At 34.7% G+C, this 17104-nt stretch overlaps 1 protein-coding gene across 1 annotated transcript in view; it reads right to left on the minus strand.

The window, feature by feature from the left end:
* Positions 1–2966: 2966 nt before the first annotated feature.
* The window catches only part of BRMS1L (breast cancer metastasis-suppressor 1-like), a 61908-nt gene continuing 47770 nt past the window's right edge, over positions 2967–17104 (minus strand). The window contains exons 6-10 of the mRNA XM_006835337.1: positions 12140–12223; positions 10423–10487; positions 9284–9323; positions 7068–7194; positions 2967–4589 (exon numbers count right to left, since the gene is read on the minus strand). Of these exons, the coding sequence (XP_006835400.1) occupies positions 4472–4589; positions 7068–7194; positions 9284–9323; positions 10423–10487; positions 12140–12223 (434 nt within the window). The 3' untranslated portion in view covers positions 2967–4471. The remainder of the gene's footprint in view (positions 4590–7067; positions 7195–9283; positions 9324–10422; positions 10488–12139; positions 12224–17104) is intronic.

The following is a 17104-nucleotide window of genomic DNA, read 5'->3' on the forward strand; positions in this document are numbered from 1 at the left end:
GGTACGGGGGAAGGATTGCGTGGAGGAGATTGTAACCATGGCAATGAGACGATATACAATAGAATGAATGTAAGGCTGATGTTCTCCCATGTAAACTATCACATAATTCACAATAAAACATTAAAAAAAAAAAAAATGTCACCACGTAACTTCCTCCCTTCACCTTCCTCTAATAAAACATCTTATGAGAGGAGAACATTAGCTTCAACTTCAGAAGCAAAAGTCATATAGTCACTTTTTCAGAAAGTTTACCAACTTGAAACAATCAATTCATTTCAGAACATTCTAAATATAAAACTATGGCCAAATGATTCCCAATGTATGGCAAATATATAAAGAGTAAACATATTATAATTTTTACATTGATATTTTACCGTTTTAAGCATGAAAAGTATCATGAAATAATGACATTGTTTATACATCAGTCTCATACACACTGCAAACAATCAAATTACAAGTATTATTATCACTAGCTCTCCATAATTTAGGGGACACAGTGATCCAGTAAACTGGCCAGAGTGGCCAGGCATATGGTAAAGAAAGAACTTAGTTTTGAGCTATGGGCAAGGTCAAAAAAAGAAAGTCAAAGTGAGATTACACAATACCAGGAAGTAGGTCTTCCAAGGAATGGTGAATCCCTGAAGTTTCACCTAACAAAGAAAGTTTTTGGTTACAATTTGCTTTCACATAGATTTTCCTAGAGGGAGGGAAAGTGTCAATTAATTAACTTAAGAAGTTATTGGCTATTAAGATTCCAATTCATAGACGCACAGGTTTATCCCCAACAAAATGTGTTTAAACATGTCTCTGTGATTAGTAGATGGCTGCAGACAAGTTATTTCAGTAATATATTTGTGTTAGTCTTGTCAGGAAGCTTACAATAAATGGTGCAATTCAAACTGGCCTTCAAGGGAACCTGCGGGACCAGTTCAATGAAAGGCCAAGAGGTCAGCTCAGATTATGGTGATTGCTTTTTGGGATGCCCAAAGGGTTATCTTGATAGATTACCTTGAAGGTCATAGGATAATCACAGGAGCTTATTAGGAATAAGTTGTTTTTTAAATTGAGAAAGCCGGAAAAATTGCACTAAAGATTTTTTTCCATCATGACAATAAACTTGCTCATTCTTTGAGGGCAACAGGGGCTGTCCTAGGAGAATTCAATTAGGAAACCTTACCCCATCCACCCTACTACCCTAACCTTGTCTGTTCAGACATGTTTGCTCCCAAAACTCAAAGCAAAGACTATTTAAAAGGAACATATTCTGAGTCCTTCAAGAATGCCAAAATTGCCATTTTGATGCAGTATAAATTGAAGAGAACAAAACTCTTTGGGGAAAAGTTAGAAACATTGCCTTCAGAAGCATATAGCCCTAGATGTAGGATATGTCGAGAAACAGTCACTTCATATTTTGATATTTTTCATAAAAGTTTCTGAGATTTTGTAGCAATACTTTTTTCACTTACCCTCATATGCTTCCCAATGCTGTTTTCATATTGTTGTCAGGTTCCAACTCATAGCAATCCTATATAGGCTTTCCAAGGCTGAAAATATTTATGGGAGCAAAAAGCCTCACCTTTCTCCCATGGAATGTCTGGGAGATTCGAATTGCTGACCTTGAGGTTAGCAGCCCGACTCATAACCACTACACTACCAGAGCTCCTTCTACTCTGACTTACAGGGGCATAAGTCATAAGAATCAACTCAGTGGCAATGGGTTATAGGTAACAAATATTAGTGATTAGATTTGAATTTTTTATTGTTGTTTTTTTTTTTAGAAAATGGTAGGACAGGGTGGACTAAAGATGAAAAACTGGGAAAGGAGACAGGAAAAATCCATACATTGGTTGTAAGGCAAAGGCAGGTCATAAACACAGCAGTAGCAGCAGCTGCTGTATCCCATTTCATAGTATCAACATTTCTCCTAAATTAAACCTTATGACAGAAGAATAGCAAAGTGTTAATAAGAAAACATATTTTATAGTACTTCAATCACAGACAGAGAGTCCCTGGGTGACACAAATGAATAAACGCTTCACTCGAGCCCAAAGGTGGGTGGTTTGAATCCACCAAGAGGCATACCTCAGAAGACAGACCTAGTGATCCACTTCTGAAAGGTCACAGCTTTGAAAACTCTATGGAATAATTCTGCTCTGCATACATGGGATCACCGGGAGTCAGAATTGACTTGACAACAACTAACAAACTATAATCATAGACAAGCATATGGTTACTTGACTCTTAATGTTATAAAAGAATAGTTATATATGATGTTGTTGTTGTTAACTGTTGCCAAGTCACTTCTAACTAATAACAGCCCTGTACAGAGTTTCCGAGGAGTGGCTGGTGTGTTTCAAACCACCAACCTTGAAGCTCAAACTGACCTTGTGGTTAAGCACATTATCGTGCAGCACCACACCAGAACTCCACGATATTTTTACACAAATAATAAGCACATTTTACATTTTTTGCCAACTGCACCCTCCCCCCAAGGTATCTGCATAACCATGCTATGCTATTTATTTTTTACATGTTGTAAAAAATTAGCAGTATGTGCTGACAAAAATACCTTGGGGGAAGAACACAGTTTACAAAGAACATCTAACATGCATATAATTTGTGAGAAAATATGATAAATATTAACGTTTTGAAGGTAAATGTCCTAAGTCAGTCAGTTTTTAAAATAAACTTTTTCAATTTGGAATTTTAAAACATATATAGTACATTTTTATTTAAAGTACAGCATATACATAAATTTTTTCGATTAAGTAAAATATAACTATTATAAACATGTAAATATAACCTAAAAGTGGTTGGATTATGGCTTAAGGAAATAAAAGAGTGTGTTCAGCATTCCAGCATTCCTTACCTATTATTATAAATTGGCTCAAATCCCTCTTGGAAGCAGACAGGTTATAAATAAATAAGATCTAACTGTGCATAAATAATTCAAGACACTACAGATGACACTCAAACACATCTTTTTATTATATACTAAATTTAAAAATACAAATCTTATTAAAAATGCTTATCAAACATTGTATACATAAGAACTATCAAACACTATTAGATTATGACTATGACATTATATACATTTGCTAAAGCTAATTAGAAACAGAACAAAGTAACTTTACTTTGCTGATAATGAATTTCAGAAGTCAAATATTTTTAAATTTGGCAACTGTGAAGTAGTGATCTCCAAGGAAAATGTTTGTAGAAGTAAAAGAGTTAATAATAAAAATAAATTTTAAAACGGAATAATGCAGATATTCCTGCCCTAAGTGTTAGTAGCTAGGTTTCTTCCACATTCTCTTAAGTGTCACTATAACAAAAATTAAAGTGCACAAAACCACCAGGAATACTCGGTTTGGCTATTCCCTAAATATATATTACAGCCATCAGATTGTGCTGCTATATTGATTTAAGGGTTAAGACTCTGACGGTTCCTGAGGCTTTGGAAGTTAATTTTGAATGTGGCTAAGGGAAAAGAGGCCAACACTTTCTAAATTGCACCAAATGGCCTTAAAGTATAAAAACACTGAAGATAAAATTAATTTGAAAATAGATTCAAGGAAGTTATCCTTGACTATAACCCCCTCGGAATAAAATAAGGACATAACTTTACCTCTGGAAAAAGCTTACTAAAAATCTGTCCCAAAAGATCAGATGCGTACAGCAAGCACACAACACTGTCAGTTACTGTCCACCATTTACATACTGTGTCATAAATACCAGGCATAAATATCTGCCTTCTAAAGGTTCACAAAAATACAGGGAGAAGCATATCATTACTTGACACTAATTTTACTAATTAACATTATCATTTGTAAAAATAGGTCACCACCATACAATCAAAAAGGACAGGAAGAAAATTTGCTAGTCTACAAAAGTGCTCCTTTCAGCTTTCAAACCCAATAGCTTAATTTTGGGTAAAAAAAGATTGTAAAGTAAGGTCATCAGTTTTAAGTAAGCTGATGATGTCATATATACATACTCAAACATATATGTGTAGGGTTAAATTTCAATCCTGATTTAACACTAATATACTAGTATAAACCATTTATAGGAAACATTTCATCAGGCTTATTTACAAACACACAATGAGTGACAAAGATATGGAAATTTTTTAAATTGTTGATTAACTGTAGTCATTTAGTAACAGAGTTCACTAAGGATAAGATAAAATTGCATAATTTAAAAAAAGAAAAAGAATAAAGTTTGATAAGAAACCTCAACCACATTGGTCATTGGGCCTAAGAGACAAATGAATGTGATGATCATGATTAAATGTTTACTACTGTTTCACTTAATAGCATATCAATATGAGGTCTACTTACGGTACTACCTACAAATACACACCTTCTCATAACTCGATGAGAATATTCAATTATTCAATACATTTTTTACTCCTGTGGCATATCACACCTGATAACACTAAAAAGGTAGATTTAGGTTAACACTTAAATCATGATTATGAATGTTTAATGGAATATTTTCCTTTCTGTAGCTGTGAAATGTAAAGCTTAGATTTGCTTCCATCGGGCCTCTTAAACCAAACTTCATCATGGTTAATTGTTGTAATTATGGCACTAAAAAGGAAAAGAAAAGAAAAAAAAACAAGAAGAGATTGAAAGAACAAATTACAATATGCCTCCACTCATTTGAGAGTACAGTACTAACTACAAAATCTAACTGGCAAATAAAGAAACAACTAAACAAGAACAAAAAGGCTGGGCTACCACAGTACAATCAGATAAGTATTATTTATTAGAATGCTGCACCATCAGTTGGACATGCTATAAAAAATAACACATTTTGTAACCCTTAAGAGATCACCTCCATTCTTAATAAACCCACTGCCATCAAATCAATTCTGACTCATAGAGATCCGATAGGACAGGTTACAACTACCCCACAGGGTTTCCAAGGCTGTAAATCTTTCCAGAAGCAGACTACCATATTTTTCTCTAAAAGAACCACTGGTGGTTTAGAACTGCCAACCTTTGGGTTAGTAGCAGAATGCTTTATGCTACCAGGGATCCTATCTTTTTTTAATAAAAAAACAACAAAAAGAAACATCTCTGAGTCCATTTTGATTTATGGCAATCCTACAGAGCAGAGTAAAACTGCTCCATAGGATTTCTGGGATTGTAAATCTTTACGGGAGCAGAGAGACTCATCTGTTCCCCACAGAGGAGCTGGTGGGCTTGAACCACCCCCAATGCTAACCCACAACACCATCACAGCTCCACTTCTTTTCTTAACAGAGTTGGCAAATTTTACTTTCTATTAGAATTAGAAAATTAATTTACAGCTTCGGAAACCCTGTACCGGGTTGCTATGAGTCGGAACCGACTCCATGGCACATAACCACCACTACCACTTACATAGTATTATACCACTATTTCAGGTCAACCCAAATCCCAATCCCTCTACCACCGATGATTTCTGTATGAATTTTTTTTACACAACTAAACTTGATATATATCTTAAATTGATTTGCGTTTAATTCTCTTTATGTTATTCCATTTCTTTTTATAACCTCTTTTATGCTAAACAGTACTCAATGTCTCAAAACCAAATAAAAGAAAGTAATGAGAAATCCAGGGTTATCACAAAGCTCAATGACTGTCTATGAAAAAAGTTACTATACACAGTGCTTCTTGTATCCTAAAAACTTTTAAATGAAATAACAGTAATTAAAATCACTATGTCTGAAAAATTATTATTTTCTAGCCTAAATCCAAATGTTTCATAAAACACGAATTCCTAAGGAAAAAAATATTTTTTTTACTGTAGAAGATTACTATACTTAGTAATATAGAGAATTACATCTTAAATTACTAAATAAACAAAAACAAAAAAAAAACATTAATATTTCCCAAAGGTCACAAGAAAATAAAATTTGTTTTTGTTGCTGTTAAGTGTTGGTTAGTTCCAACTCTTAGTGATTCCAACTCATGGTGACTCTGTATAGGGTTTCTGAGGATCAGCTTGTGGATTTGAACCACCAACTCTGCAGTTAGCAGTCCAGTGTTTATCTTACAGTGCCATACAAGGACTCCAAGACACCTGGCTACATAAATAATTACATTAACTTCATTTAAGTCTACACAGATAATTGAGAATTTTAAAGCAGTGTTCAGTTTTCAAGTTATAGGTCAGAACCGAGTCAATGGCACATAACAACAACATTCTTAAGGTTGGAGTTCTGGTATGGCGCTGTAGAATAAGCACTGTACTACTAACTGACTACAAAATTACCAGCCATTCATTGAAAACCTTAAACAAGGTCGCTATGAGTCAGAACCAACTTGGCACACTTAACAACTATTTAGGTTTTCATTAATTTTCCTTTTCTTTCCTACTCTAATCAAAAATAACTTTTGTATACAAAATACTGTAACACATCCAAAATTAAGGATTAATAAATTCAACAAAAATCTGTAGTTTAGTTTGTAAGTGGTAACAAGCTGTAATTTTATTATAAGAATTAACAAGCAGGATCACTTAGCTGGCTAAATATTTCAACATTTCTACTATGGTCATACTTAGGTTCTTCAATTTGATATGAAATGCTGGTGTATAAAAATTAACACTGGCATATATACATGCCAACCAAATGATATGTTGTTAACTGAAAACATAATCCATAGGCAATTAATGATATGCTATCAACACACTATGGAAGCAGCATTTAATGACAATAATATTCAGTGTTGGACTACTCAGTAAGCAAGGTGAGCACTTACTTACTAATCTGCAGTGAACAATTTCACATTTTTCTCACATCAACAATTGTGCTTCTGGGTATGGTTGCCAACTGTCTTCCTCCCATACCCACAGCACATTCCTACGGAATCAAAGCCTCTTTTCAAATGTATAGTTCGTGACAGGGACAGAATGCCCGTAAGCAACATAAACACTAATTACTTATATCTACTTACTAATCTGTAGTGAACCATCCCAGATTTTTTATAAGCAAAAACCAGCCTATGCTTATCTTGCTTATTGATAACCAACCCCTAGTAATCCTGAGCAACAGTGAAGTGATAAAGACTTTTTACCTTGTAGGACACTCATCTTTTTTATCAATACTTATTGTTTGTCCACGTATATACCAGTCACCATCATAGTATAGTCTTCCTTCTTCAGACCTAGCACTGTGGAGATGTTTTTCCAGTTTCACTGGTGCTAAAGGGGTCAGTTCAAAAACTGTTATATTAATAAAACATTGTCAGAAAAACAAAAAGGTCAGACTACTACCAATTAACATTAATCCATGCATATATGTGAAAAACACCAAAACTATTTTTTCAATAACAAACCTAAAACGTAATAAAAATAAAGGAATTTTATTTCTTACATTTTTTTAAATATAATACACTAAGTTTTTAATATAATTACTAAACAAAACTAAGCATTGAACATCAAAGCATCAATTAACTAGACAGGAAGGTATAGTATCAATTACTAGTGTGAGTTTTAAGTAGCATTTAAAATTTCAATTGCTATATTTTCACTGAAAATTATTTTTCTCCTATTTTCTCCCCTGCATGTCTCTTAACACTTTAATGTAGATTCCAAGAGCTCTACAGGCCTTTCATTGGAAAAAAGGAGTAGTCCTAAGTAGGACTTCTATTTTTAAATCTTAAAAATCGTTTGGAATAAGTCAGATAAACTCATGTGGGGTGGAGTGAGTTCTTTATGGTAGTATATTGTCAAAAGCATACACTACTTAACTACCCCCTCATCATTCAAATGTCACTTCTTCAAAGGTCTTCTTCCCCAATCACCTTACTCATGCCTCAGCTAATCGTCATCACAATCTTTTATTTCTTCATAGCAATGATTACAATCTGTAATTATCTTACTAATTATTTATTTATATATTATTCTGCCTCCCCCACAAAGGCACCAGGAGATTCCAGGAGGTCCAGCTCTTTCACCATTTTTTTCTCAGTATGTAAAAGATATTCAACAGTATTCGTTCATAAATTCATTCAACTAACATTTTCAAAACACTTTCATACATGAGAAACTGGAAGTTGATAATAAAACTGTGACTAAAAGAAGTAGTTTCAGTCTTTGTGTAGCTTTCATTCTGGCCTTTGTTAGGGTAAACAAGTATAACAGTAAACAAAAGTACACATTGTGGTAAGTGCTATGAAGAAAGCACATAGGAAGCAAAGTTAAAGATGGTGGGCTTTATGTGAAGCTAAAGGATAAGCACTTGATCACAAAGTTGGTTTGAACTGCAAGGCTGGCAGTTCAAACTCATCAACCACTCCTCGGAAACCCTATACAGGGTCGCTACAATTAACAACAATTAAATAGAATAGTCACACTCTCAGAGGAATCCATGACCCCAAAAAATGTTAAGAACCACTGCTCTAGAGATTCAGGAAGTTACCTTACAGCTAATTCCCAAGTACTTTAATGCAATATTGCTGAAATTGCCTGACATGATAATAAGTTAAAGATAAGTAGAAACATTTCTTATTGATCACCCTGACTTGAAATTCCTTTTCTAGTACAAGGGGGCTTAAAAAGATGGTGGAAATTTTCCATTTATCTTTTAATTCCATTTCTCCATGAACTTTTTGAAGTCCCGTTGTATTTAAAAGAGGTTTTTTAAAAAAAACAAAAACACTAAGAGTCAGAATAGACTCAATAGCAGTGGGAAAACTTTCATTGTTGTTATATAGGTTAGGAAATCTCATTTGCAGCAAGAGAAGTAAAAACCAAAGAAACATAACCTAGATGATAACCCTCATCCCCGATGTGGCAATGATTTTAGACATTTAAAAAAGTCAAGAAGTTATACTTTAATGTGAATTTTATTAAGACATACATTAGGGGTTGGTAAATTTCTTTGGTGAATTCCATTACCAGCACTGTAATCTCTTTCTTCAGAAAAATGCATGCACAAAAGAAATTCTGAATACAATTTCTAAAAGTGTCACAAGTTCCCTGAAGTAAATCCATGGACTCCCAACAGCTTCAATAGTGAATTACTGGGCCTAGAAAGAGCACTAAATAAATACTTTTTGGATTACTGAACTATTATTAACAATAATAATGTAATTGAAACAGTGAAAGAAGAAATTCTGAAATGTTTACATGAGGCAGAAGACTCCATAAGAATTCCTCATATTTTCAGCTATAGTGTTCATAATGACATGGAATTATTGATGGAAGAACTCTCTATTATGGATGTGACTAATTCTGACTCAATAAACTGCAACAGAGAAGATTTTTAAATTCAGACTAAATGACTTACGTTCTGTTTTCACTCTGTGTGGACCCAATGTAGCCATTGCCTTAATTAAAAAAAAAAAAAAAGTTATCTAGTTACCTGAGTTTGTGGAGTTCATAAATCAAAAATATGTATTGATAAGTAGCTCAATAATAAAAGGCAAAAGAAATATTAGCTGCTTTAATAAATGTATGATGTTTAAGACCAAAATGGCCCCTAGGTGACATTGCTTACATTTGACTGTGAATCCAAAGGTTAATAGATAAAACCACCTGGCATGTACAATGGAAGACAGTACCTTGCTGATCTGCTTCTGGTAAGAGTAAATCCAAGCAAACTCTACGGAACAGTTCTACTCTGTTATACATGGATTGCCATGAGTCAGAATTAACACAATGGCAACTAGCAACAACAAAGACTGTAAAGAATATATATATATAAATAACAATTTCTCCTACAGGTATTATTAATACTTGAAATAGTATCTACTCTCAACTAAGAGGTTTCTAAAAATGAAATAATTGAATAAAGAGAACAAATCTCCACTTTCCAGCAAGCAAAGAAAACTATATAAATCTTAAATGCTTTATGATACAATACAAAGCACAATAAGTGTTCAAATATTCACATTGTTCTTTTAACAAATATTTATTAAGTGCTTTCTAAGTCAGACTTGGGCTAAGCACTAAACACAAAACGCTGATTTATTACTGTTTGGGGGCAACCTAAAAAAATGCTTTTCAGCCCTCTGCATAAATTATTAAGTCATTAAGTCATTCGACCAGGGGCAGGCTTGCAGGGTATACCCTTTGGTTGGTTGATGATATGCTCAGGTGATTGTAACCATAGCAATGTAATGATATACAATGATGAATGTAGAGCTAATGTTTTCCCATGTAAACTATCACATAATTCACAATAAAACATTTTTTAAATAATTATTAAGTCATTATTACAGGAAAAATTAAATATAATTAAGTTGTTGATATGCTTCTAATTCTTAAAATATTCTTGCTGTCCACTGTTAACTATAACAACTATTTTAAAGAGAACATTGTAAGATGAAAGCAATTTTGCAATAATCATATTTTGATAGAGTATGAGTGATAAAACAAATTAAAAATATATAAATATACTGTGTTCCACTATTGTGTTAGTCATACCTTCCTAATTGTTGTCCAGTCTTCAAGAATATCAAGATCTTGTAGCATATAAACTATATATGGACGTTGAAGAGTCAAGGTAAATGTAGCTATAAGAATTTTATACTTTGAAGTAATAACAACAAAAATAAATACTATTACATATCTAAGCCTGTAATAATAGTAATGGCAATAACCTGTGAGTAGATATACAAGCAGACACTAAGTAGAGCACGGGTAGGAAAAAGAACAGGACTATACCCATGAATATATATTTATATATTTTTTTTTTTTTGACAGAGTATATTTCTACATATGTGTTACAACTATCTATATCCACAGATACTACAGAGCATACAGGGGGCAAAGTTATGAAAACTTCGTAATCATAATCAATCACTTTGAGGGAATGAGTTGCTGGGCTTGGGGGCTCAGGACACGGTCTCAGGGACACCAGGATCAACTGGCATAACAAAGTCCACAAAGGAAATGTTCCACATCTTATTTAGGTGAGTAATGACTGGGATCTTAAAAGTAATGACTGGGCTCTTAAAAGCATCTGAAGTCTCATCTCTCCCCATCAGGAACAAAAAAGAGTAAAGAAAATCAAAGACACAAGGAAACAATTAGTCTTAAGGACTAATGGATAATGTGAACCCCAGCTTCTACCAACCAAAGAACTAGAGGGTGCCCAGCAAGATGGTGTTTTCAAAGGGATCATAACAGGAGGTCCTGGATAGAGTAGGAGAAAAATGTGGAACAAAACTCAAAATCATCAAATATACCAGGTTTACTGGTCTTAGTGAACCTGATGGAACCCCCAAGACTATGACCCTTAGACATCCCTTTCAAGCCTGGAACTGAACTCACCCTTGTAGCTCAACTTTCAGCCAAGTAACAGACAGGCTTATGAGGTGAACTATAACACCAGGGAGGTCTGCATTCCTTAGAATAATCAACCACACAAGATAACAAAAGGCAGCATTAGCTCAGGAATCAAGCTCAGTAGGCAGAAACAGGTAGAAGAATAACATCTGGAAGAGGGCTATTACATTGTGAGGATTGCAATCAATGTTACAAAACAAGATGCTCAAGCACTATTAAATGAAAAACTAATTTGTTCTAAAGTTTCACCCAAATCACAATAAAAAAATGGTTGTTTTTAAAAATTACACTTTGAATAATATGACCTGCAAAGTTCAATTGTTCAGAGAATGAAACAATAGTTTTTGGACATAATCCTTTGGCATGCTAAATTCTAATTTCAAATTATTCTGCAAAAAACTTAGCAACAGGATAAACCCACATATTTCCATAATTCTATGAAATCACTGATTGTAAGATATACCAAACTTAATCACTGCTTTAGGAGTGGACTTGAGAGCAGAGGGTGCCACAATTGAATATACACATTAAAGATATTTCAATTTTAGAGGCATTAAACATGTTTAAAAGTGCACATGACACTTATACTACACAGCTGTTTCAAATAAAAGGTCTTGTGAGCTATAAATGCACACTAGTTTTCAACACTTACACTGTGACTAAATTTCCACTCTTCCAAGCACTCAGCTTATCCAAATTATATACAGTGTATCTGTCTTCAGTATCATAAATCATCTTTTGTTTATTAGACAATCATACAAATAAAAATCAAAGTGTACTAATAAAAGTTACAAAGGTATACACAATGCCAAAAGAGTACACAGAAGCAAAAAGAAAACATGGAAAAGGATATCTGATACAACAACTGGCTTCTTTTTGTCAGGACTGAAAGGATCCTTCCTCTTTTTTCTTGACTGAAGTTCATCGTTCCATAACTCTGACAAGTAAAATAAAGCACTAAGTATTAGATGAAATCTAGTCATCAAGGGGTAAAAGTAGAACTAAATAATCTCATGACGGATGTTTGTTTTTGCACAAAACTTCCCTAGTAGCTATGTATAAACGCATATATACCTAAAGCTGTAAATAATTTCATTACGAATTTTTCTATACCTTTGTTAAAGTAAACATCAACTTGCACTTCTGGTAGCATAATGACTAACACCTGATGAATATGTTTCAGGCACTCTGGTAAGTATATACCACATGTACTGATTCACATAATCCTTAAAGCTGCCCATGACATAGGTACTTCCATTTTACAAATGTAGCAATCTAGTGTCTCTGTCTTCTCTGTGCATACGCTATACTAGATGGAACACACAGAAATCAGATTGATTACATCTGTGGGTAGAGATAGCAGAAAAACTCCATATCATCAACCAAAACCAGGCCAGGAGCAGACTGTGAAACGAACTATCAATTGCTCATATGTAAGTTCATGCTGAAACTAAAAATAATTAAAACAAGTCCACTGCAGTCAAAATCTGACCTTGAACATATCCCACCTGAGTTTAGATATCATCTCAAGGACAGATTTGATGCAGCAGACTCTAATGACCAAAGACCAGAAGAGTATTGGGATGACATCAAGAACATCATACAGTCCAATTAAAGTTAGAAAAAAAGATTTTCTACCTCTTTCTTAGCTAACCTGAAAATGTACTTAGCTGGAACATAACATTCCCCAAACCTTTGGTTAGCATAAAATTCTTTAAGAATATAAGTAAACACACACCAGCATCACCACCACCAAAGCAATAACACCTGTCCCTTTAAGTAAATTCTTTGCCTTTGAGGTCTTGATTCTGCATTACTCAAGATTTTGCCACACTTTATTTTCTATAGTTAAAATACAATTTCAAGAACATTTTTTTAATTGTCAAAATTAAATTACACATTGATTTTGAATAAGCATTTCCAAATTAATGTGTGTATCATCTTACATGATCTAGATAGTAATATAAGTGTTAGAACTGTTAGAAGTATAGTTTTATAGGCTTTATTTAATCCTAGGAAACATATTTAGGAAATAGTCTAAGAGGAGTATGCAAGTACTTCATTGTACCTTTGATTTAATAATAACTACTACCCCAGTTGTCCCATCAATAGATTGGCTAAGTAAATTATAGTGCCTTCGTATACGTTATTTCTATGTATCCATTAAGAGGGTCAGGTATGTCTGAATTATTATGGCAAACTGTCCAAAATTTACTATTATGTAAAAAGTTGTGCAAGCATTTTTATTTTTAAAATGTGATCTAAAAACATTGGAGAAATGATGTCACATTGTTATTGGAGGTTTTTGAGGAAGTAACATGGGAAGAACTTTCATGATCTGCTTTATATAGCTCTATATGTTTTTGTAAACCTAAATAAAGATGAAAAAACTACAGTTGCAAAAAGAAAAAAAGAACATCATACAGAACGAAAGCAAAAGATCATGTGTTGTTGTTGTTAGGTGCCATCGAGTTGGTACCGACTCATAGCGACCTATGTACAGCAGAACGAAACACTGCCCAATCCTGGGCCAACCTAACTACTGTCACCACACTAGAGTCTATCGATGCTGCCACTTGGCCAATCCATCTCATTGGGGGTGTTCCTCTTTTTCTCTGACCCTCCACATTACCAAACATGATATCCTTCTCCAGTGACTGGTTCCTCCTGACAATATGTCCAAAACATGAGAGATGAAGTTTGGCCATTAAGAAGACAATAAACAAAGAAAAGACCAAAATGGATGCCAGAAGAGACTCTAAAACTTGCTCTCCAGTGCAGAGATGGAAGAAGTGAGGAAGTAAAGGAGCTGATAAGAAAAAAATTAATGGGCAACTCAAGAAGATAAAGTCAATTATTATAATGAATTGTGCAAAGACCTGGAATAAGAAAAACAAAAGGGAACAACACACTTAGCAGTTCTTAAGCTGAAAGAAATGAAGAAAAAAAATTCAAACCTCAATGTGCAATACTGAAGTGCAAAATACTAAATGTTTCAGAAAAAAATCAAAAGGAGATAGAAGGAATACACAGTCATTGTACCCAAAAGAAATGGTCAATGTTCAACCATTTCAAGAGGTAGTATATGATTAAGAGCCAACGATACTGAAGAAAGAATCCCAAGGTGATTCTTGGCTTGACAGCATTATTACTGCAGGAAGAAATCCAAGGTGCACTGAAGCCATTGGCAAAGAACAAGACTACGGGAATTGATTAAATATACACTGGAATCTTTCAACAAACTGATGCAGCATTGAAGGCACTCATTCATCTATGCCAAGAAATTTAGAAGGCAGCAACCTGGCCAACTGATTGGAAGAGATCCATACTTGTGCCCATTCCAAAGAGAGGTGGCACAACAGAATGTGGAAACCATCAGACAATACCATTAATGTCACATGCAAATAAAATTATGCTAAAGATAATTCAGAAACAGTTGCACAGTACACTGATAGGGAACTGCCAGAAGTTCAAGGCAAATTCAGACGTGGATGTGGAATGAGGGATACCATTGCTGACGTCTGATGGATCTTGGCTACAAGCAAAGAGTAATAGAAAGATGTCTACATATGCTTTATTGACTATGCAAAAGCTTTCAACTGTGTGGATTACAACAAGCTATAGACAACACTGTGGAGAGCGAGTATTCTGGAACACTTAGTTGTCCTCATAAAGAAACAGTACAAAGAGGCAGGTTCTGTTCATTCACACAGAACAAGGCGACACTGAATGGTTTAAAATCAGGAAATATATGCTCCAAGGTTGTCTTCTTTCACCATATGTATTCAATCTGTATGCTGAGGAATTAACCTAAGAAACTGGATTATATTGGAGGAAGACTCATTGACAACCTGTGATATGCAGGTATACAACCTTGTTTGACGAAAACAAAAAGGACTTAAAATACTTACTGATGAAGATCAAAGACCAGGGCTTCAATATGAATTACAATGTAAAGAAAACAAAAATCCTCACTACTGAACCAATGGTAAATAGAGAAAAAATACTGAAGTTGTCAAAGACTTCATTTTGCTTGGATCCACTATCAACATTTATGGGAAAAACAGTCAAGAAATCAAATGACATATTGCATTAGGCAAGTCTGCTACACAAGACCTCTTTAAAGTAAGTATTCAAGAGCAAAGATATCAGTTTGAAGACTAAGGTGCATCTGACCCAAGCCATATAGTATTTTCAATAACCTCATGCACATGCAAAAGTTGGACAATGAATAAGGAAGACCATAAAAGAATTGATGCATTTGAGTTACAGTGTTAGAGAATGTATTAAAAGGACCATGGACCGAAAAACTATAGAAAGAATCAACAGGACTAGAAGCTGGTTCTTTGAAAGGATTAATAAAATTGACAAACCATTAGCAAAACTAACTAAAGAAAAGATGGAGGACTTCCGGTACAGCAGGACAGCAAGAAAAGGTAGGGACTTGCTCCATCGGAAAAAACAAGTGGGATCTCGCAAAGGCAACATTCATAGACCAGTCCCATGGCTTTTGGACTATCATAGTCTCTCCTGGGCTCACATTTTTGAGAAACTGCACTAACAAGGATAAAGAAAAGCAAGTATTTTGGGACTCTCCTGCGGAGACTGAGGGTAACTCCTGTGACTGCAGAGTTGAGAGTGGGACCAGGGCCAGCCTGCTTGGACAGCTGCATCTCCCAGAAGGGCCAGAGGTGACAGAACTTCCTCCCACCCCAAGTCTTCCTGCCCTGGTGTGAGATTCCAATAAAAATCAGCCGGTACAGTGCACCCACGCACGTAGAGTTCTTGTTGACTACACATCCCTCCTGGAGGTGGGAACTTATCCTTCCTACATCCCATAAGAAGAAATAGCAATCGTGGCCATATAGCTAAGCTACAACATAATACTCCACCACTTAGATGAGACCCAACAACATTTGCTACTATTTACAGATGAAAAGGGAAGACCATCTCCTGACCACATTAATAACAATAATAATAATAATAAAATACGCATGACCAATAAGAAACAATCAGCTTTATCAAAGCATGTCCAAAAACAGAAGAAAGGACCTGACACAATTGAAGTGGAGACAGACAAAGCCTTCATAGAGGAGGAGGAACGAGTTTTGGATATGCCTGAGAGGGAATTCAGAATAATGGTATGGAAACAAATTCAAATAATCCGAAAAGGGGTCAAGGAAAATTAGGAAGAAGTAAAAAAAAATTCTCCAGGAACAATCAAATAGAATAGACACAGCATTGGAAACAATTCAAAACCTGCAAAAAGATGTCCAGGTGATCAACAATAAGATATAAGAAATAGACGATAGCATTAAAGGAGAAAGGAGCAGACTAGAAGAGATGGAAGTCAGAACTAGCGAGCTGGAAGACAGATCTCTCAATACTGCCAAGGTAGAAAAAAAAGCAGCTAAAAGGATAAAACAATCTGAAGAGAGTCTAAGATTCATGCTGGATAACATGAAGAGGAATAATGTAAGAATTATTGGCATTCCAGAGCAAGAAGAAACAAAGAAATCTACAGAAGAGATCGTGGAAGAGCTTCTGCAAAAAAATTTCCCTAACATCTTGAAAGACGAAAAGATAAGCATTCAAGAAGCCCAATGTACTCCAGGAAGGATAGACCCCAGAAGAAAATCTCCAAGCCATATAATAATCAGGCTATCAAAAATCAAAGACAAGGAAAGAATATTAAAAGCAGCCAGGGAGAAGAGAAATATAACCTATAAAGGCAAACAAATAAGATTAAGCTCTGACTATTCAGAACAAACCATGCAGGCGAGTAGGCAATGGGGAGACATATACAAAGCCCTGCAAG

This window comes from Chrysochloris asiatica, unplaced genomic scaffold (genome assembly GCF_000296735.1).
Source record: "Chrysochloris asiatica unplaced genomic scaffold, ChrAsi1.0 scaffold00017, whole genome shotgun sequence".
Classification (NCBI taxonomy): Eukaryota; Metazoa; Chordata; class Mammalia; order Afrosoricida; family Chrysochloridae; genus Chrysochloris; species Chrysochloris asiatica.